This window comes from Nycticebus coucang, chromosome 22 (assembly GCF_027406575.1).
Source record: "Nycticebus coucang isolate mNycCou1 chromosome 22, mNycCou1.pri, whole genome shotgun sequence".
Classification (NCBI taxonomy): Eukaryota; Metazoa; Chordata; class Mammalia; order Primates; family Lorisidae; genus Nycticebus; species Nycticebus coucang.
This window is the reverse complement of record NC_069801.1, coordinates 12,109,674-12,131,365: the sequence shown is the minus strand read 5'-3', so window position 1 is coordinate 12,131,365 and position 21,692 is coordinate 12,109,674. Positions and strand designations below refer to the sequence as shown.

The window sequence follows — 21,692 nt, the reverse complement described above, 5'->3', positions numbered from 1 at the left end:
TGTCTGGGCCTGGGGGCCCCCACTCTGGCTCTTGCCCAGCTTTGTTTCTGGCCTCCTCCCGCAGCCCCTGTGGCTGGGCCCAAAGCCAGAGCTGAAGCCGCAGACACAACAATCCAGCTAAGTTCGGCTCAGAGCCAGAGATGAGGTGGGGGGGAGGTGTGGGGGCAGCAATGGAGGGCGGGCAGGAACAGGGGAGAGAGGAAGGGAGCTTCAGCTGTGAGATCTCAAGGCTTCAATGGCCTGGATGGTCACCACCAGTAGGACCCAGACACAAAGACAGACATAAAACAGGTACACTAGGTGGACACAGATGTCCCCCAAATACACATAAAAACCCAAGAACACCACTTGTGTGGCTACATAGAGACATAAAACAGAGTCCACAAGCACCACCTCTGGGAGACAATTATTGGCTTCCCCTTTTACAGAGGAGGAAAATGAGAACCAGACAGTTCACTGGCGCAAGGCAGATAAGCAGCCAGGCCAGGACCTGAACCCAGATCTGTCTGGCTACAAAGCCCAGCGATGGCAAATGAAATGGAATGTTGGAATCTGAGCATGCTTTGTAGGAAAAGTCAAGGCTGCTCACCTAGGCACACTGCAGACTCAGACAGACACAGAGGGACAAAGGGCAGGACTCACATACTCTCTGAGGTGCCTACAGACTCCCCCTCGACCCTGCCACCCTTCAGCTCCTGCCCACCTGGCTGGCCCGAAGCTCACTCTCCGTGGCCTGCAGAGTCCTCTCCAGTGTGGCCACCTGGTCCAGCATTGCCCGACGCTCCCGCTCACTGCGCCTCACACTCTCCTCCTGCAGGGCTAGCTCTGCCTGGGCACCGCTCAGCCGCCCATCAACACTGCGCCGGGCTGTAGCCACCACCCAGCCCCATCAGGCATGGCCAAGCACAGTCCCAGTACCTGAACCAGGCCACAGAATGCCCAGCCCGCACTCCGCCCACCACAAGACCAGGCTGCCTGTACCCTTGAGTATACATTAGCCTGGACATGAGTAAAGATGACCAGGGAGGATGCCCTACAGGGGCAGCCCTGAGTCACTGGGCTCAGACAAATTCCCCAGACTCCTATCTCAGCTGCTCAAAACACAAGAGAGCAGAGTAGGGACCCTGGGAGTCAAACTTACCTTCCTCACTCTCAGCCACGGCCTTCTGCAGTTGCCTGGCCCGTGAGGTCATGCTGTCCCTCTCTGCCTCCATCTCAGCCAGCTGGCGACTCAAGGCACTTGTTTGGGCCCGAAGATCATCCTGCAGCCCAATGTTGGGGGAAGAGGAAGACCCGTGCTTGGACACCCTGCTTGCCCCCCAAGGCCCTTAGCCACATAGTTCCCTCTTGGCCACCTGAGCTCACCCGTTCTCTCTGGGCACCACGCAGCTCCTGCAGGAATTCCCGGAGGGCCCCACGTACTGCCTCCGGGTCCAAGTCTGGAGGAGCTGGGGACATGGCAGGTCCTGGTGATGATGGCTGGGCCCCTGGACTGTACACTAAGGGGCTGGGGCTGCTGCGGCCTTCCTCGCTTTCTAGAAGAGAAGGCATGCTCAGGATGCAGGAGCCACTGGCCTTCCCTGCCTGCAGGGTGGCTGCAGGCCCTGAACATATCTCAGTCACTTTGTCCTCTCACCCTTTGCAACCAGGCCACTCTGTATCACCCTCAGCTCCTCTACAACGGTCCCTGTTCCAGCCTCAGGGGCCTCAGTTCAAGCTATTCCCTCTCTCCCTCCAGTTTCTCTTTGCCTGGCCCATCCTTTAGGCCACTGGTCCCCTCAGAGAGCTCCCCGGACTTCATGCAGGGTTGAGACAAGCTTATCCCACCTTCATAGGGGTCTGTGTCTGCCTCCCACTCAGACCACCAGCACCACAGGAGCTGGGGTCTCTCTCTAGTCCACCGCTGTGTCAGCAGGGCCCAGCCCATGGGTGGACACTCCATCACCTCAACATTTCCCTGTAGTGAGCACTTACTACGTGCCAGGTGCTGGGCCACTGCTTTCCCTGTGTTGCCCCATTTCATTCTCATAATGGGTAAGGACCAAGTTAGCTCCTTCCCAGGCAAGACAGGCTCAAAGCAGTTAAGTGATTTGCTCAGTTTCAAAGCTGGGAAATTTCAGAGCTGGGATGTGAATCCAGGCAACCTGCCTCCCCAGCAGAAAATTAAGCACTTCCATGTGGGAGATGATGGGGAGGTGAAGGGGGCAGGGCAGAGTCAGGTCCACACCAAAAATGCAAGACAGGGGACTGTCCCCAGCATCTTCCTGCCTCTGCCAAGTGACACCAAAATGGCCCTGCAGACACAAGCTTGGTCACCACCCAAAAGTCCCAACCTGAAGCACTCAGGGCTGCAGTCACTCCTGCTATGCACTGGCCAGGGCACTCCACTAAGGTCATTCAGGCCCTTTCCACTTATCCTCAGAGAGCCTTCTCCAATGTGCTGCCTCAGACCCTTCCTTCCCTTACCCGTCACCTCCTCACTGAGCCTCCTGCTGTCACCATACAAATAGCCCTAGCCATCCCCCTTGCCTTTATCTTAAAAAAAAAAATTTATTGGGTGGCGCCTGTGGCTCAGTGAGTAGGGCGCCGGCCCCATATACCGAGGGTGATGGGTTCAAGCCCAGCCCCGGCCAAACTGCAACAAAAAAATAGCTGGGCGTTGTGGCGGGCGCCTATAGTCCCAGCTGCTCGGGAGGCTGAGGCGAGAGAATCGCGTAAGCCCAAGAGCTGGAGGTTGCTGTGAGCCGTGTGACGCCATGGCACTCTACCCTCGGGCGGTACAGTGAGACTCTGTCTCTACAAAAAAAAAAAAAAAAAAAAATTTATTGTGACAAAATATACATAACATCAAATGTACCACTTTAGCCATTTTAAGTGTATAATTTAGTGGCATGAATTACATTCACACTGTTGTGCAGCCATCATCTGTTCCCAAATCACATAACCTTGTTATGGGTTGAAATATTGTCCCTAAAGCTTCCTATGTTAAAAATCCTAACCCCCAGGACCTCATCATGTGACCTTATTATTTGGAAATAAGATCCGTGAAGATGAGGTCATACTAAAACGGGGAGCGCCTCCAATCCCATATGACTGGTGTCCATACAGAAAGGGGAAATTTGGGACACAGACCCACACACAAGGAGAACACCATGTGATGGCTACAGTGACGCTGCCGTGGACAGATCCTTCCCCCAGCACCTGGGACAGATCCTTCCCCCAGCACCTTTGGAGGGCACAGGGCCCTGTTCTCTGCAAGGTGTCAGTCCTGCAAGTTCTGAGACACCTTGTTCTCAGACTTCTAGAACAGTGGGACATAAATTTCTGTCAGTTAAGCCACTTGATATGTGACACCTTCACCCCTCCATAACCACAAGTTCCACATCCATGGATTCAACCAAGTAAGGATAGAAAATATTCAGAAAAAAATAAATAAAAATAACACAATGAAAAATAACAAAAAATTTAAAAATACAGTATAACAACCATTTATATAGCATTATATTAGGTACTATATCTAGAGATGATTTAGGGTATACAGAGTGATAAGTGTAAGTTATATAGTTACATGCTTTATCATTTTATATCAGGGCCTTGAGCACCCATGGATTTTAGCATCTAAGGGGGTCCTGGAACCAGTCCCCCTCAGTAGCCCTGGCTATCCAAACTCTGTAACTTCTGTATAAAGCAATAACTCTCGAATGCCCCCTTTTCTCAGTTCCTGGTAACCTCTAGTCTGCTTTCCATCTCTATGAATTGATCTACTATAAGTATTTTATATAAGTGGAATCATACTGCTTTTGTCCTTTAATGACTGCTTATTTCACTTAGCATAATGTCATCAAGGTTTATGCACGTGGAACTGTATGTCAGAACCTTTTTTTTTTGAGACAGGGCCTCAAGCTGTTGCCTTGAGTAGAGTGCCATGGCATCACAGCTCACAGCAACCTCCAAATCCTAGGCTCAAGTGATTCTCCTGCCTCAGCCTCCCAAGTAGTCGGGACTACAGGCACTCGCCACAACACCCAGCTATTTTTTGGTTGCAGCCGTCATTGTTGTTTGGCGGGCCCAGGCTGGATTTGAACCCGCCAGCTCCGGTGTATGTGGCTGGCGCCTTAGCCACTTGAGCCACAGGCCAAAAGTTATTCCTTTTTAAGGCCAAATAATATTCCATTGTATGTATATGCCATATTTGGTTTATTCATTCATCTGCTGACAACCATTTGGGTTGTTTCTACTTTTCACTATTGTGAATAATACTGCAATAAACATGGGGGCTCAAGTCTCTGCTTTCAATTCCTTTGGGTACAAACCTAGGAGAGGAATTTCTGGGTCTGTGGTAATCTTATTTTTAGCTTTTTGAACAACTGCCAAACTATTTTTCCACCATGGCTTTGCCATTTTACATTCCCTACAGCAATGTCCCTTGCCTGGTTTTTTCCTTACCTGTTTTCCCCCAGCCCTTACCACCACCTGATATATTCTATATTTAATTTATATATCTTATTTACTGGGCAGCGCCTGTGCCTCAACGGAGTAGGCTGCAGGCCCTATATGCCAGAGGTGGCAGGTTCAAACCAAGCCTCAGCCAAAAAAGAAAAAAAAAAAAAAGATATACCTTATTTATTTATTTTGGAGAAAGAGTTCACTTTGTTGCCCATAGAAGAGTACTGTGGCATTATTATATCTCACAGCAACCTCAAACCCTTGGGCTCAAGCAATCCTCTTGCCTCTGTTTTTAATTTTTAGTAGAGACAGGGTCTCACTCGTGCTCAGGCTGGTCTCAAACTCCTGAGCTCAAGCAATCCACTGGCCTGGCCTCCCAGAGTGCTGGGATTACAGACGTGAGCCACTGAACCTGGCCTATATATCACATTTATTGCCTGCTAGTCCCACACCTAGACCATAAGAACTGTAAGCGCAGACATGCTTGTGGGTTTTGTTTTGTCCCCTGACGTTAAACTGTATTTGACACACAGTAGGTACTTAATAAATATTGAGTTATTGAATGAATAATTGTGACACTGGGGATAAATCTGTGGATTTGAAGAGGCAATGAATGACTCAAGATCCCACAGTTCTAAGATTCCACAGGATCTAGTCTGGCTGAAACAAGATGAATGCTCCCCACAGGGCCTTCCCAGGTTCATTTTCCCAGCGTCATCCACTGGACATGGCAGCAGGTGGGGCAGGGAGGGCAGGAGCTCTTAGAGGGGTTTGTGGAAGGGGGTCAGGCCAGGCTGTCGAGGAAATGATGAAGTGGTGTGGAGCGGGGGATGAGAAGCCGAAGAGGAAGGGGTACTAATGGAAAGAGGGCAGGGACCAATTTAGACACTGGAAGCTCGAAAACTGAGAAAATGAGTAAGGGGCATTAAGAAACTTCTCCCCTAAGAAGAAGCAACCTAGGCAGGCACCAATCAGTGAAGGGAGGAGCCTCGTAGAGGGTAACGGTCCAGCTACAGGCTGCTCCTCAAAAAAAATGAAACTGATGTAGGCGGGACCGTGGGGCGGGGACTCAATGAGACCCGCCCATCAGCCCTACCCTACTCGCCCACAGCCAGTCTACCGACCTGTTCCCTTCACCCGCAGCTAGAGCAGAGCTCACCTCCAGCGGGTGCATCCCGGGCAGGGGAGCCGGGCCGGGGCCGTGGGGCAGGGCTGGGCGCACGACCGAGGCCCAGGCCCCGGCGTAGGGCAGAGCGCAGGCCGCCCAGCTGCGCTTCTGCCGCGCGCCGCTGAGCCTCTACCCGGACGAGCTCGGCCTCCAGACCTTGTGCCCGGCCCTGGGCCGCGCTCAGCTGCAGCCCCAGCTCAGCAGCCTCGGCCCGCACTGCCTCCAGTTTCAGTTCCAGGCTGCGGGCTCGGTCCAGCTGCTGCTTCTCAGAGCAGCGCGCCTCCTCCAGGGAGCCCAGCAGGCCGCGCTCGAGGGCCCGGAACTCTCCTTCTTGCTCCAGCAGCTTCCGCTGGGTTCCCTGCAGCTAAGGCGGATGAGTGACCAGGGGTCAGCAAGGCTGCCCCCGGCCAGACGCCCCACTTCCCAGGCCCAGCCTGCAACCCATCATCCCACGTGGCTGGCACAACACCTGCTCCTTTAATGGTCTTTATTCAAGCAAAGGGCAGGGGCAGGAACATCCAAGAAGTTATATTCATTTTTATCTCTTCCTTGTATATATAAGCCTTGTAATGTACACAGTTTATTAGTAATAAAAGCTAGCACTCAATATAGATAGGACTTTTTGCCACACTGAGTGCTTTCCAAAAATATTTAAATACTATTCTTATGAATCATCCTCATTTTACAGAAGATGAAACTGAGGCACAGAGAAGTTACCCTCCAAGGTCACACAACTTGTAAGCTGCAGAGATGGGATCCGAAGCCTGGTGCTCTAGCTCCAGAGGCTGTTCTCTGAACTACCAGGCTATACAGACTCTTAGTGCAAGTAATTATCAGTAGATCTGCCTGCAGGGGAGCATGTACTAAACAATTATTTACTGATGGGAGGTATGGTCACAGTCACAAAGCCAATCCTCTAGATTAGGGAAGAAGTCAACTGCTCATGATCATCAGTTTCACCAGAAACCCCACTACTGAGCTCCACCTGGACTCTAAGACTTGTGACAGGGCCCTCCATCCATCCCCTGCTGTGCTAGCCCCTCCGCCATGAGCACTGTGAAGCACAGAGACCGACCCCGTCAAGGTCACACAGTAGATTCACAGCAGAAGAGTGGAATCAGACAGACCTGGGTGGCTGCATGACCTTGGGTACATCCTTTGACCTCTCTGAGCCTCAGTGTCTGGTTCTTTCTGTAAAATGGGCCTAAGTGTGCCTACCTCATGGGGTTGCTGAGAGAATCAGAAGAGATCATGCTAACCCCCTATCCCCTGTCTGTGTGCTGGCACACAGTAGGGCCATGGTTCTCTCAAAAGTGTCTCAGCAGTGGGGGACAGGAATGAGTCCCAGGAAATGGGCTTCAGAGGGCCCGCCTACTTTCTGCTGAAGAGAGGAGAGAGGCACAGGGCATCCGACCTACTTCCCAGATAGCCCATCCACCTTCTCAGTTACCTCCTGTCGCGCCACTTCCAGGCTGGCCTCGCCTTTCAACAGCCTCTGCCGGAGGCTCAGGGTCTCTCGCCGGCTCTCCTTCTCTGCCCGCTCACCTAGTGCCAGGCGGCCTTGCAGCTCTGCCAGCTCCCGGCCCAGCCTGGTGTTCTCACTGTCCAGCACCTTCATCTGTGAGAGAAAGAAAGGAAGAGTGGCTGGTTCAGCTCTGCTCCTATACCCTGCCCAGTACTGGCCAGGGGGCACTCAGGACCCACTTTTCTAGGATCACACACACCGAATTCCACACCAAATCTACTGGAGCCTGCCCTAGATAACCATACTGAGCTGAGGCCATGCCAGTTACCAATGGTCTCTTAACTGCTGCATCAATAGGCTCAAAACTACCTTTGGGGGAGTAGGGGAGGGCAGGGACCACAGCTCTCTTAGTGACCTTCCACCTCTGCAATGAAAATTAACTTTTGGGGTGGCCCCTGTGGCTCAAGGAGTAGGGCGCCGGTCCCATATGCCGGAGGTGGCGGGTTCAAATCCAGCCCCCGGCCAAATAAAAAAAAAAAAAAAAAAAAAAAAAAAAAAGAAAATTAACTTTTGGAGTACTTACCATGTGTCTAGCCCTGTTCTAAAGACTTCACTTATAGGGCGGCGCCTGTGGCTCAGCCAGTAAGGCGCCGGCCCCATATACCGAGGGTGGCGGGTTCAAACCCGGCCCCGGCCAAACTGCAACCAAAAAATAGCCGGGTGTTGTGGCGGGCGCCTGTAGTCTCAGCTACTCGGGAGGCTGAGGCAAGAGAATCGCTTAAGCCCAGGAGTTGGAGGTTGCTGTGAGCTGTGTGAGGCCACGGCACTCTACCGAGGGCCATAAAGTGAGACTCTGTCTCTACAAAAAAAAAAAAAAAAAAAAAAAAGACTTCACTTATATTAACTTTTTAATCTTCAGGTTTTTTTGGCCAGGGCTGGGTTTGAACCTGCCACCCCTGGTATACGGGGCCGGCGCCCCACTCCTTTGAGCCACAGGTGCCACCCTAACTTTTTAATTGCCAAGCAGTTCTATATGGGGTAGGTACTAACATTATCCCTGTTTAACAAATGAGAAAACTAAGTCACAAGAGAGTTAAAGTGACTTGCCCAAGGTTACACAGCCCACAAGCAGCAGATTGGGCTTTTCATCCTAGATAAGTGGAATGCCAATGTGTATTCGAATCTCCTATTTCCTCAGGATCAGGTGGGGATTCTGCCTACCTACCCCACAGCACTGCAGTGAGGATAACATGAGCTAGTGCTGGAGCATACAACACCAGCTCCGCAAATGTCAGTTCCTTTTGGGGACTCCTGTGGTGTCTCAGGAAGGTGACTGAGTAAAGAGGGGTTTGTTTTTCAAGCTGTGGTATCTCTGGCTATTGAATTGTAATAACTGTGGGTAGGGCAGAGCCTAGGAGCCGAATGAGGCCGTTTCTTGTTCTTTGAATCTTTTTTTTTTTTTTTTTTTGAGACAGAGTCTCACTTTTAGAGTGTCCTGGTGTCACAGGTCACAGCAACCTCAAACTCGTGAGCTTAAGCGATTCTCTTGCCTCAGCCTCCCAAGTAGCTGGGACTACAGGCATCCGCCACAATACCTGGCTAATTTGAGGTCTTGCTGAGGTGTTGCTGATGAGGTCTTGCTCTGGTTCTGGCTCAAGCTGATCTTGATACCTGTGAGCTCAGGCAATCCACCCACCTCAGCCTCTCAGAGTGCTGATTATAGGCGTGAGCCACTGCACCCAGCCGTGAATCATCTTCTAGAGTGGGAAAATCTGAGCCTACAGTATCCGGGGCAGTGCCCAGTATACAGTAAACACTTGTTCAATGCTCTTGGTGGTGGATGAGTCTGCAGATCGTCAGAGGGCAGCAAACCTGAATCCACAGGATGAATTGGGCTGGTTTCCTGTTCTTATAGGGATGTGAACTAAGAATGACTTTTTTACATTTTTAAATAGTTAAAAATGGTCCACGTCTACATGGTAAATCAAAGAAAGAACAGTATTTCTTGACTCATGAAAAAAGCCAGGCGCAATGGCTCACGCCTGTAATTCCACCACTTGGGAGGCTGAGGCGGGTGGATTGCCTGAGTTCATGAGTTCGAGACCAGTCTGAGCCAGAGTGAGACCCCATCTCTAAAAATAGCCAGGCGTGACCGACGTCTATAGTCCCAGCTACTTGGGAGGCTGAGGCAAGAGAATCACTTGAGCCCCAGAGTTTGAGGTTGCTGTGAGCTGTGATGCCATGACACTCTACTGAGGGCAACAAAGTAAGATTCTGTCTCCAAAAGAAAAAAAAAGAAAGAAAGAAAATGACAGGAATTCAAATTTCAGTGTCCATAAACGAAGTGTTACTGGAACACATGCCCACTTGCTCATGCGGTGTCTGGGACTGCTTGGTCACAACCACAGCAGAGTTGAGTAGTTGCCAAAAATATTTACCATTTGGCTCTTTTTTTTTTTTGGAGACAGAGTCTCACTATGTTACCCTGGGTAGAGTGCCATGGTGCCACAGCTCACAGCAACTTCCAACTCTTGGGCTTAAGCGATTCTCTTGACTCAGCTTCCCGAGTAGCTCAGACTACAGGCACCAGCCACAACGCCCAGCTATTTTTCGGTTGCAGGCCTGGGCCAGGCTCCAACCCGCCAGCTTCGGTATATGTGGCCAGCGGGCACCCTACCCACTGAGCTATGGGTGCTGAACACCTACCATTTGGCTCTTCACAGAAAGAATTTGTCAGCTCCTGATCTAGTTCACAAAAGCTGCACCTTTTATGGTTGCTCCCAAATCCCTCTGAGAACTGGACAGGACCACTAGCTCCTCTCCCTGAAGCAATGTGAGCCTGAGTGTGTACACACATGTACACAGACTTCTGCACACAGTTTAAGGGGTTCAAGAACTCCTCAAAGCCCATCTGTTAATACTAAGGTTACGTAAAAAGTCTTATTATAGTTCAAAAACCCCAGTTTTACATTTGGGGGAAGTCCAGAAAGTGGCTGCTACTGGCCCCAGGGCATCTAACGAGGCCCAGATGACAGGGACAAGGTACCATAGCATGGAGACAAGGTACCTGCCGCCGGAGCTCCTGCAGCTCCCGCCGAGCCTCCAGCCGTGAACGCTCCACCTCCTGCAGCCCAGCCCTCAGCTCCCCAGCCTCCTTGCCCACCGCTGCCCGTGCCTCTTCCAGGAGTGTCAGCTTCTGCTCCTTGTCCTCGTTGGCAAGCTTCAGGCTAGAGAAGGTAGAGGTCAGAGGCTGCCCTGGGTCTGGGAAGAGTAGGATCTATGGGCCCACTTCTTGGAGTAGGTCCAGCTGGTTCTTGGCCTAGAGGTGCCTGCTTGAGTGCTGACTGCCCTTGTGTCCCCTCTTGAGCTAAGCTGTCTAAAAGCAAGGTCTAAGCCCTCAGCTGGGAGGGGTGAACCAGTGGCTTCCAGAGGGGCCTGATTTCCAGGGTGATGACATCAGGTGGGCCCAAGTTTGGACCCAACCCTGCCTACTTCCTCTTTCTTCAGTCAATTGGAAGGAAAATCTCCTAAAACGACCATCTGCTTGGCTGTGGTTAGGTGAAGGATCTCTGTCTGTGCGAGTCCCCAGAACTTTGGGGGTGAAGTTATATTCCAGAGACAAGATACCATGAGAAGGATGGGGCTCAGTGAAGGACTCAGGCTGGTCCCCCTGTGTCACCCCACCTGATGCGTTCACTCTCTGCCTTCTTCACAGCAGCCCGTAGCTCCTCGTTGGAGCGCCGCAGGGCCTCACGCTCCTTGGCACCCTCACTCAGGCTGCGCCGCAGCTCACTGGTCTCCTGGCGCTGAGTGTCATGGCCCTCCTGGCTCTCGCGCACCTTGCGCTGGGCCTCCAGCAGCTCCCGACGGAGCCCATCTCGGGCCTCCTCCAGGAGGCACAGCTGGGCCCGAAGCTCTTCTGCCTATGAGCGTAGCAGATGTCCGCAGGACAGTGATCAGGGCCTACACAAGCTGGGTCTTATACCCCACATCATCCCTGGCCACAGGGCACCTGCTCCGTCACTCTGGTGCGACATAAACCATAAACTGTGAGTTATGATTTGCGCAAGGCAGGCTGGGCTCAGCAGTGTTTTAGCCCTAAATCATCACCAGTCAGGTCCTGTGGACAACACCAAGAGGGCAGGGACCATTCAACCCTCCTTGAAGCCCCCAAGTCCCACCTGTACACAACAGGTGCTTAATAAATACTTGCTGCTTCCTCTCTAAGTTGACTGTCCACCTGCCCTCAAATGCAGGCAGGAATCTTACAACCTTCTGGGGGCCCCATAAACACATAGCGCCATGTAGTGTGTGCTGCCTGGAAAGGGGGGGTGGTTGACGACTCACCTCACGCTGGCAGGATTCCCGCTGCCTGCCCAGGTCTCGGGCTTGCTCTTGCAGCCTCTTCACCTCTTGGGCATGGGCCGCAGCAGCCTCCTCCAGCTGGGCCCGTAGGTCCCGAAGCTCGGATGTCAGGGCATTCACAGTGCTCTGGGACAGAGGGACTCCTCAGACTCAGTCCTGTGCGCCCCCTGCTGCTCCCAACTGGCCGAACTATCTACTTTCAGCTCCAAACATGGCCGCTCTGCTGGCCTGCCAGACCCTCTACCAATCCCGCAATGTTTATTGAGTGACATCATGTAGCCAGTCTCTCCCGCAGACTGGAGGATTAGCCAGTGCAGAGCTATGCCACCTCCGCTAGACGGGGACTCCCTTTCCTCCCCCCAAAGCGTGGAAACTTCTCTAGGCCAGGACTATACCTCCCCTTCAGAAGGGGACTCCTCGGGCAGGGGAGGCGCGAGGATGTGCTTCTCCAGGCAGGTAGAAGCCCAGCTGCCCAACCCACCCTACCCGGTCCTGCTCCTGCCGGCTCTGAGCATCTCGCTTCTGCCGTTCCATCTCCAGGGAAATGGCAGTCAGGCTGTGCTGTGTACCCATCAGCTTCTCTGACAGCGCTGTCTTCTCAGACTCCTTCAGAGACAAGGCCTGGCCAGGGCAGGGAACAAAAGGCTTGTCCTGGGGACATGCTCAGGACTCACCCTGCCCTGAGAAATGTGCCTACTGGGGACTCAGGGGCTGGAGTGGGCCACTGCAGGTGGACCCAGGGGAGAGGTACAGCCCTGGAAAAGGTGACAACAGCAGTCACAATAACCCCAGGCACGGACACAACTCACAGATCTCATTAATTTGCCCCTACAACCCTGAAACTGAGGCTCAAAGAGGCAAGGTGATTTGCCAGGGTGACACAGCTGGTGAGGAGAGGAGGTGGACACAGTCTACTGTTTCTATGACATTATGGGTAAGTCAGGAATTTGTTCTTTGGGGTGAGTGCCATCTGATGCCTGCAGGCATCATGGGGACTGCTCAGCAGGCTGTCACGAGGATGCTAGGCCCAGCCTGGGTGAAAGCAGGAGTAGGAAAATGTGAGATAGATTTCCTGGTGTCACAACCGTCACTGTCCCACTGCATGCCAGACGTGGAGTGCAGTGATGTCTGACAGGCCCCTTCTAGTTCCCCCATCCTGTAGGTGAGGACACTGAGGCCCAGAGAGGAAAGTGGCCTGCCCCAGGGCTCCTAGCTAGTGGGTAGCCAAGCAGGGACCAGCCCTAGAACAGGAGCCCCTCGGGCAGCAGCAGAGGCCACAGCCGGACTCACGAACCTGCTGCTTCTCGCTCTCAGCCAGGAGGAGGCCCTCGTCACGCTCCTGCTGCAGGGCCGCAATCTCCTCACTCAGCTCTTCCTTCTCGGCCTCCAGCCGGGCCAGCAGCTCCTCCCGCTCCTGCTGTAGCTGACTCTGCAGCTGGGCCCGCTCGGCCTCCAGCTCCCGCCATGCTGCTTCCTGGGGGCCAGGCCCAGGCATGTATGACACACCAGGGAAGGCCCAGGCATTCCCCTGCAAACTTCAGAGCAGCAAGGGCCACCTGGCCCCCATGCTCAAGACTTGGTAACTACAAGGTGGGATGATAAGGGCTGTGAAAGTGCCAAGGAGCAGCAGCAGCCTGGCCTGGATGGCTGAGAACGCTCCCTGGAGGAGGGATGAGCAGTAGTCAGCCAGGTAAAGAGAGAAAAAGAAACGGACCCCTAGCCAAAAGTACAGCCCCCAAAAAGACTTAGAGGAAAGAGCAAGCAGGACTCATGGGGGAATCTAAGGGGGACATGGTAAGCCACAAGCCCCAGATGGCACCTGGGCAGGGCCAGGTCAAGTGTGCTGAAGTATTTAGATAATAGTGGGGTGGGGTCAGGACAAGGTGACAAGGAGCAATCTGGGTTTTAGATCAGATGTTCCAACAACTGTGGAGGAGGGATTGGGGCTGGGGCAGAGGGAAGTTAAGATTGCCTGTGAGGAAGGTGGGGGGTCTGGGATGGCAGAGAACTAGAGAGAAAACAGACCTGGGGGCATTAATAAGCTGAGTCAGGCAGTATAGGGATAAGAAGCATAATGGGGGGACACAGGAGTTTGGCTTCCGGAGGACTGGATAAATGCGTGAGTAGAGCCTACGGGCAAAGAACAGCCAGCTCGGGGCGAGGGCATGTGCCTGGCCCCAGCACTGCCCCCAGCAACTTGGCAAAAAGCAGACAGTGGTACCTTTTCCAAAGGCCTCACTGCCACCTGCTGGACAAGTATAAGGCCTACCCCAAGCCGCAGAGACTACAGGGTCAATGGGGCCCTGTCCAGGATGGACAGTTCTCCTGTAGCAGCAGTAATAATTCATGGGCATTTACTAAGTACTCAGTTACTATGCTAAGTCCTTTATATGGATTATCTCACCTTGTCCTCATAATTCCTTACACCATCCTTTCCCTCATTTCTACAGATGGGGAAATGAAAGCACAGAGACCTTAAGTAGCATCACCAGTATGTGGCCAGGATCAGCATCAAACCCAGGCAATACAACCTTTAAGCCAGTAATCTAGTAACCTCTCTAGCTCCTGGTCTTTCTAAATGCTGAGGTCCCAGAGTGAGCCTTTATATGGAAACAGTACTTCTTAACAAATAACAACAGTGCTTTTCTGCAACACATTAGCTCAGTATTTCTTTTTTTTTTGTAGAGACAGAGTCTTACTTTATCGCCCTTGGTAGAGTGCCATGGCATCACACAGCTCACAGCAACCACCAACTCCTGGAGCTTGGGCGATGCTCTTGCCTCAGCCTCCCGAGTAGCTGACTCGGGCGTCCACCACAACACCCAGCTATTTTTTTACTGCAGTTTGGCCAGGGCTGGGTTTGAACCCACCACCCTCAGTATATGGGGCTGGCGGCCTACCCACTGAGCCACAGGCACCGCCCTAGCTCAGTATTTTTTAAATGTGGCTGTGGATTGCCTACATGAGGATTGACAGAGCTGGAACAGATGTGGAACCTATGAATTTGCATGTTTAATAAGAAAACATGGGTCTTCCTAGCTGAGACCCCAGGGCCTTCATGGCAGAGAAGTCCAATTTCACAGATGTGAAGACTAAGGCAAAGCAAAAAGGATGACTCGCCTAAAGTCACAAAGGAGACAGTGGCTCAGAGCCCTGCTCACCCCACCCAGCTGCCCAAACCTTCTCTCTCTGGAGTCGCTTCAAGTCTTCCTCATGGGCTGCCCGCTGCTCCCGCAAAGAGGCCTGGGCCTCCCGCTCAGCCTGCACCAGCTTCTGTGCCATCAGCTCTTTGTCTAGAGCCGCTTTTTCTTCTGTTGTTATTATCTGCTGCCGTAGGCCTGCCAGCTCCCCTGCATGAGAAAAATGGTGGAAAAGACGATGTTGGATCAAAACCACCTCTTGGGCCAGCAGACTTAAGCCATGTGAACAAAATCCCAAAGCAGAGAGGGCGTGGTTGGCATCTAGCCTGGGTTCCCTTGAAGAAGTGGCTTGCCCTCTCTGGGCCTCAGATTCCCCATCTGCTGCATAAGCCCACTGGTCCTGTCCTCTCTCTGCCTCTCTGTCCTCTTTTCATCAACAAATGATTGATGAGAAGGGCACCCACAGATGGGAAGGACCAAAGATAGAATAAGCCCGTTATTGATTTAGCCGCTATGGGTCAGGCAGCTGCCTAAGCACTTTCTAGACATAATTTCATTTCAGCTTTATAACATGCTTACTTAGTTTATCCTCATGCCACTTAAAGGTGATGAAATGGAGGCTCAGAGATCAGGATTTCCCAAAGCTGCACAGCTTTACATGAAGCATCACCTTTAATGAGTGACTGTCAGAACATGCTTGGTGGAGCATTAACTGTCAGCACTAAAGGAGGTGACTATGGGAAAGGGACATCTCACAGTGGACCCTTTAAAAACCATCTCCTGGGTTGGAAACCCACCAGTATCTCCCTTCCTGGTTTGGTCTGGCCCCAGTGTACATGAAAGGAAAAATTAATTTCCATAACCCAAGTAGGTGCTTAGTGAGTGTAGTAACTGGGAAGAAGCCCCATCTTCAGAGACGGGATAAGGAGCGTGCAGGGCATGGGGCTGAGATTGTGGGGCCAAGAGTTGTCCAAAAACCAGCTGATAGCTTCACAGAGAGGTAAATGCCCTGATGATGACACAGCAGCCACTGTCGACAGGGCCAGGCACTGTGCCAAGGCCTCTCTGTGCTTTTCTCACCCATCCTGGCAACAGGCTTAGAAGGTGGGTACTATCACCTCTAATTACTGGAGAGGAGTCTGTGGCCCAGAGAGGGAAGGGGCTTATTGGAGGGAAGATCAGATCTCAGTAGCAGAACCAGGATTGGAACCCAGGTCAGCCAGATTCCTATACCAGTGGTCCCACCTTCAGTGAGATCCCAGAACTCAACAGCTTGCAGCCTGAGCTCGAGTCTAGTTTCCCCCCTATCGCTAACCCCCCATACCAGTCAGGGTCTCCTTGGCCAGCAGCAAGCCCTGTCCATCGGCTTCAAGCTGTTCCCGGCGGGCTTCGAGCTGGGCCAGCTGCCGCTGCACCTCAAACAGGCTGCTCTCCAGGGCTTCCTTCTCCAAGCTGCAGCACACACAGTCCCTGAGGCCCTGGGACTCAGCCTTGCCGGCCCCAGGAAACTGCGGATTTCAGGGTGTGGCTAGCTGTGGGCCGAGTGCCAACCTACCTGCCTGGCTGGGCCCATGTTCCTTGGGGAAGCCTGAGCCACAGCCAGGATGTGTTGGCAAGCCAGGCTCCTAAGTAACTGCCCTTGTGAACCAATGCCCAGGCGAGGCTGGTCATACTGTGGCCCCAGCAGGATCCCCCAGGGTGGGCTGGGCAGAGCCCAAGGTCTCACCGCAGGCGAGTGGCCTCCTCTGACAGGGTCCGGCCTTCACGCTCCACTGCTGCCAGCTGCACAGCCAGACCCGCCCGCTCCTTGGCCAGCGCCTCCTTCTCCCGGGCCGCTCGCTCCAGCGCTTCCGCCTGCCGGTGTGACTCCCGCCGGGCCTGCTCCAGCTCCTGCTCCCGCCCGCTCAGCTGCCGGGAGAGCTGACCCCCACCCAGGGACTATGAGCACCATTCCCAGGATCCCCCAGCCTGTTCTTCATGTAGCTCCCCAACTCTCAGCCTGACCCCAAACCCGACCTGACTGGCAGGAGGCTTGGGTCCAAGCCCAGGCTCTGCCCTGATGTGCTGTATGCACTTAGGCAAGTCATGGCCTTCTCTAGACCTGCAATGCACATACATGTACAAGTGAACCCTCACTCAGCTTGGGACTAACATAACCCTGTTTACTCCAAAATTTGCAGAAAAGCACAGTACATAAACAGACCCCAGGGGAGCTGCTCAGCAGGTCCCAGGGTAGAGACCCCTGGGTCATCCTCTAAAGGCCTCTCTCAGGATAGACAGTGCATAAGGTTCCTGGATCCCTGTAGCCCTAAGGTCCCTTCCAGTTGTTATGTCCCCAAAAGTAGTTTAAGATTCCAATTCTAAATGTCTTTTTTTTATGTGTGTGTGAGACAGAGTCTCACTCTGTTGCCCAGGCTAGAGTGCTAGCATCAGCCTAGCTCACAGCAACCTTAAACTCCTGGGCTCAAGCAATCCTCCTGCCTCAGCCTCCCAAGTAGTTGGGACTATAGAAGCCTGGCACAACTCCCAGCTAATTTTTCTTTTCTTTTTTTTTTTTTTTTGCAGTTTTGGCTGGGGCTGGGCTTGAACCCACCACCCCTGGTATATGGGGCTGGCGCCCTACTCCTTGAGCCACAGGCACCACCCTCTTTTTTTTTTTGAGACAGAGTCTCACTATGTCATCCTCGGTACAGTGCCACGGTGTCACAGCTCACAGCAACCTCAAACTCTTGGGCTTAAGCTATTCTCTTGCCTCAGCCTCCCAAGTAGCAGGGACTATAGGTGCCCACCACAACGCCCAGCTATTTTTTTGTTGTTGTTGCAGTTGTCATTATTGTTTAGCTGGCCCAGGCAAGATTCAAAGCCACCAGCCTCAGTGCATGTAGCCGGCATCCTACCCACTGTGCTACGGGCACCAAGCCTAATTTTTCTATTTTTAATAGAGACAAGGTCTCACTCTGGCTCAGGCTGGTCTCAAACTCTTGAACTCAAGTGATCCGCCCACCTTGGCCTCCCAGAGCGCTAGGATTACAGGCGTGAGCCACCGTGCCCAGCCCAGCATCACCATTTTTGATAAGAACTCTTAGCTCCATGTTACAGATAGGAAGACTGAGGCATGGGGAAGTTGGGTAGTTTGTCCAAGGTCCCCAGCTAACAAAAGTGGGGCCAAATTTAACCTAGAAGCAGGTTACTGTGCCTGCAACTTACTCTGAGACAGGACGCAGGGGGCTGGGAGCCCAACCCCCTCCTGGCTTCCTAACACAGTGTACACCACACTCGCCCACCTGGGTCAGCTGCTCCTGCAGCCGGCTGCGCTCAAGGCGCAGCATGGGGAGTTGCTGTTCCAGGGCTTCCCGGGCCTGCTCTGCCACATGCAAGGAGCCCTCCAGACCCTGCTGAGCCACCTCCTGCTCCAGCCGCAACTGCTCCAGCCGCTCCTGCTCCTCCCGTGCAGAGGAGGCCTCCTGCTCTGCCTGCCACTGCCGGCCCAGTAGGGCTGCCTTTTCTTCCTCCAGCTGGGGAGCCGAGGAGGGGGGGTGGGGCCCAGTGAGCAAGGGGGCCCTCCCAGGCCAGCCAGCCCAGGGGAAGCTCCTGGGGACAAGGGGTAGCACCCTTCAGTGTGTGGACATTGGGAGGGAGAAAAACAGAGGAGGGCCCATGGAGCTTCTCTGCTCTGATACCAAGAAGAGCAGATAGACAGATGGGGTCCGAGAACAACAGAGACAGAAAGGCAGGGACCAAGATGGATGGGTACAAGGCTGTGCCCCAGACGCCTCAGTGGGGTCTCAATGAGTGGGGAAGACAGGTGGGCAAGGCTGGTGCATGGCATACCTGGGCGACCAGGTGGTTCAGACCCAGCTTGTCCTGGGCGAGGCTCTCATTAAGGGCGCTCAGCTTGGACAAGGAGTCACGCAGAGAGGCCTCCTCTGCCCTCAGCTTGGTCAGTGAAAGCTCAAGTTCCACGCGGCCAGCCTCAGCCTGCAGTCAGGACCAGGCAGCCAGAGATAGGCAGGCAGGGACGGCCAGGATGAGATGAGAGAAGCCAGAGGGTCAGGATGTGGGAAGAAAGAAGAGAGGCAGCAAGATGGATCCGCAGAGATGGGGTGGAGACAAGGAGACACGAGATGGGACAAAAGTCACCACAGAAGGCCTGCTGCTTATGAAGCTATCAAGGGTTTAAAAGAACAGCTCATCCTGCAGAGCAGGGCCAGATATCAGAGGGTCCCTCCATGGAAGGTCTGGGGATGGCGCTGCTCGGGGCCCAGACTGCTGGGAACAGGGCAGCCTCCCACCGAGGACTCTCTGGACCATGATCCCAACTCTCACAGACCTGTGCACAGAGATGAGACTGGATGACCCCAAACTACAGGCACTGCCCTCAGGAGTGTCAGGCAAAGCAAGGATATGGTCATTCAGAGAGGTCAACCCATTTAGGGCTGGGGGCAGAGGTCAATCTGAGCAAAGGTCAGCCCCCCAGAGTGCTAGGACTACAGCCCATGTCCCGAAGGAAGGGGTCGGTTTATGACTAGATTCAGAGGTCACCCTAAAATGAGGATCAGTTTGGGCCTCAGTGAGAAGACTCAGGCCCTGGGCTCAAAGGGAGGTCTGTGGTTAGGCAGCAAATGGGGACCCACCTTGGTCAGTGCCTCGGCCACCTCACCCTTCTCGGCCTGTAGCATATCCCGCTGCAGTGTGGCTCGGCTCAGTGCCTCCCTCACCTCCACCAGCTCCTTGGCCAGCCCTGAGCGCTTCACTTCCAGCTGCTCCAGATGCCTATGGCTGTGGGACAGAATGTGGGCAGGTGCCCCAGGTCACTTCCCCGAGCCTCCTGCACCCAGCAGCATCCTGGGCGGGGGCTGGGCCTGAGGCCGAAACACAGGGACAGCCAAGCCCACTGCCTTTTAGCTTTGTGACTCTGGGCCTCAGATTGCACATTTGCCTTTTGAAGGTGTTAAAAGGATACATGACTTTGCTATATAAGTGTTTAAAATAGTGCCTGACACGTCACCCTAAGGGCCTTCAGAAACAAGAACCACACCCTACTACCACAAGGCACTAACATCACCCTGACTCTTCCACTAACTGGCAACATGGCCTGGGGCGAGTTACATGGCCCCTGTGTGCCTCAGTTTTACCATCCATAAAATGGACATTAAAATAGCCTCTAAGTCTACATCATAGAGTTATCTTAAAAATTAAATGAGAGAGAGGGCGCCGCCTGTGGCTCAGTGAGTAGGGCGCCGGCCCCATATGCCGAGGGTGGCGGGTTCAAACCCAGCCCCGGCCAAACTAACAAAAAAATAGCGGGGCGTTGTGGCAGACGCCTGTAGTCCCAGCTGCTCGGGAGGCTGAGGCAGGAGAATCGCTTAAGCCCAAGAGTTAGAGGTTGCTGTGAGCTGTGTGACGCCACGGCACTCTACCCAAGGGCGGTACAGTGAGACTCTGTCTCTACCAAAAAAAAAAAATTAAATGAGAGAATCTAAGTGCTTAAAATGGTATCAAGGACTTCATATTATTAATAGTATTGGTATTATTATAACTAAATTTAAAAAAAGAATACTATTATTATTACTATTGTTGTAATTTTTTTTTTTTTTTTGAGACAGAGTCTCATTATGTTGCCCTCGGTAGAGTGCTATGGCATCATAACTCACAGTAACTCCAACCTCTTGGGCTCAAGTAACTCTCTTGCCTCAGCCTCCCAAGTAGCTAGGACTATAGGTGCCTGCTACAACACCTGGCTATTTTTAGAGACGGGGTCTCGCTCTTGCTCAGGCTGGTCTGGAATCCCTGACGTCAGGCAATCCACCCATCTTGGCCCCCCAGAGTGCTAGGACTACAGATGTGAGCCACTTCACCTGGGCCTGTTATTGTAATTATTGTTGGTATTACCACCCAAGCTCTCCCTGGTACCAGTTCTCCAATCCCAGGTAAGGGGCCATACCTCCCTAAGCTTCAGTTTCCCAAAATGAAACATATTAGAAGACCCTGCATCAGAGGGGTGCCACTAGGCTGCCTCCAGGTTGTAGGAGACCTAGAACACAATGGGTGCTCCCTAGCTTCTAGGGACGCTGTCAGAAGCCCCAGTGTCATTTGAAAGGCCCCAGCAATGAGGTGAGAAGCCACGCACCTGCGCTCGAGCTCCCTGTGTGCCCATGCACTGTCCTGCGCCATATCCTCCCGCTCCTCTTCCAGCCGGTCCCGCTGGCGCCGCAGCTCCTCCTGGGTAGCCTGCAGCTTCTCTTGCTCCTGCTGTAACTCCTCGGCCTGCTGCTGGGCCACCTGCAGGCTGTGGGCCAGATTGCCCTTCTCCCTGCAGGACGAAGAGAGGGGAGCAGAGGGGATGCTAGGCCTGTGCACTCCAGAGGAAATGGCGGGGCTGCTCCTCTAGCCATAAGCCACTTGTCCTCCAAGGCACCTGCCTCCAGGAAGCCTTTCCTGACCTTGCCCATGGCTGACTCATTTTACCCACACCTCCCTGCAGAAGGAAACTGGCTTTGCTTTTCCCCACTCACCCTCATGGATGCCCCGCAGAATGAATAAAGGTGTTGGCATTATCTCCAAGCACCTTACCAGGTAAAAGAAGACAGGACTAGGCTCCTGGGACACATGGGCAATTGTGCCACCAGCTCTGCTAGGCAGTGCGATCAGGAAATGCTCCCTACAGCACACCATGCCCCTAAATTCTGGAAAGCCCCATAGAGCTGGGTCTGCCCAGATCCCACAGCTTCCTGCTACATAAAGACATGGCAGGGGAGGGAGGTGGCAGAAACCAGGAACCTTGAAGGCTTGAAGAAAGCTCCTATTTTAGGGAAAAACTTATAATATTAAGTAAAAAGAGTAGAGTGCAAAAGGAGATGTTCATTGTGAACACAACTATTAAAAGCCCTTCTTTTTCCAAGGCCTGTAAAACTTGAGTTTGCTACCAGATGTACCTGATTCTAGTTTTGACCCTCCCACCCCCAGCCACACTGGCTGCATGAGTTTAGCCAAGACTCTCAACCTTAGGACAGTAACAGTTCCAAATTGCGTGAGTTTACCAGGAAATCTAACTGACATAAGGCAGGGAAAGCACCTGGCCAAGAGCCTGGCACACAGTAGGTGTGCA

General features: G+C 53.1%; 1 protein-coding gene across 7 annotated transcripts in view; it reads right to left on the bottom strand.

The window, feature by feature from the left end:
- CROCC (ciliary rootlet coiled-coil, rootletin) overlaps positions 1-21,692 on the bottom strand; it is a 46,740-nt gene that overhangs the window by 5,362 nt on the left and 19,686 nt on the right. For all 7 annotated transcript variants that reach the window (XM_053576915.1, XM_053576914.1, XM_053576909.1 and 4 more), the window contains 17 exons: positions 20,715-20,897; positions 19,219-19,363; positions 18,416-18,562; positions 17,869-18,099; positions 16,311-16,504; positions 15,909-16,036; positions 14,625-14,794; positions 12,739-12,918; positions 11,931-12,065; positions 11,427-11,570; positions 10,764-11,002; positions 10,147-10,306; positions 7,065-7,232; positions 5,606-5,978; positions 1,366-1,535; positions 1,142-1,262; positions 704-867 (listed from right to left, as the gene is read on the bottom strand). In XM_053576915.1, the coding sequence (XP_053432890.1) occupies positions 704-867; positions 1,142-1,262; positions 1,366-1,535; positions 5,606-5,978; positions 7,065-7,232; positions 10,147-10,306; positions 10,764-11,002; positions 11,427-11,570; positions 11,931-12,065; positions 12,739-12,918; positions 14,625-14,794; positions 15,909-16,036; positions 16,311-16,504; positions 17,869-18,099; positions 18,416-18,562; positions 19,219-19,363; positions 20,715-20,897 (3,052 nt within the window). The remainder of the gene's footprint in view (positions 1-703; positions 868-1,141; positions 1,263-1,365; positions 1,536-5,605; positions 5,979-7,064; positions 7,233-10,146; positions 10,307-10,763; positions 11,003-11,426; positions 11,571-11,930; positions 12,066-12,738; positions 12,919-14,624; positions 14,795-15,908; positions 16,037-16,310; positions 16,505-17,868; positions 18,100-18,415; positions 18,563-19,218; positions 19,364-20,714; positions 20,898-21,692) is intronic.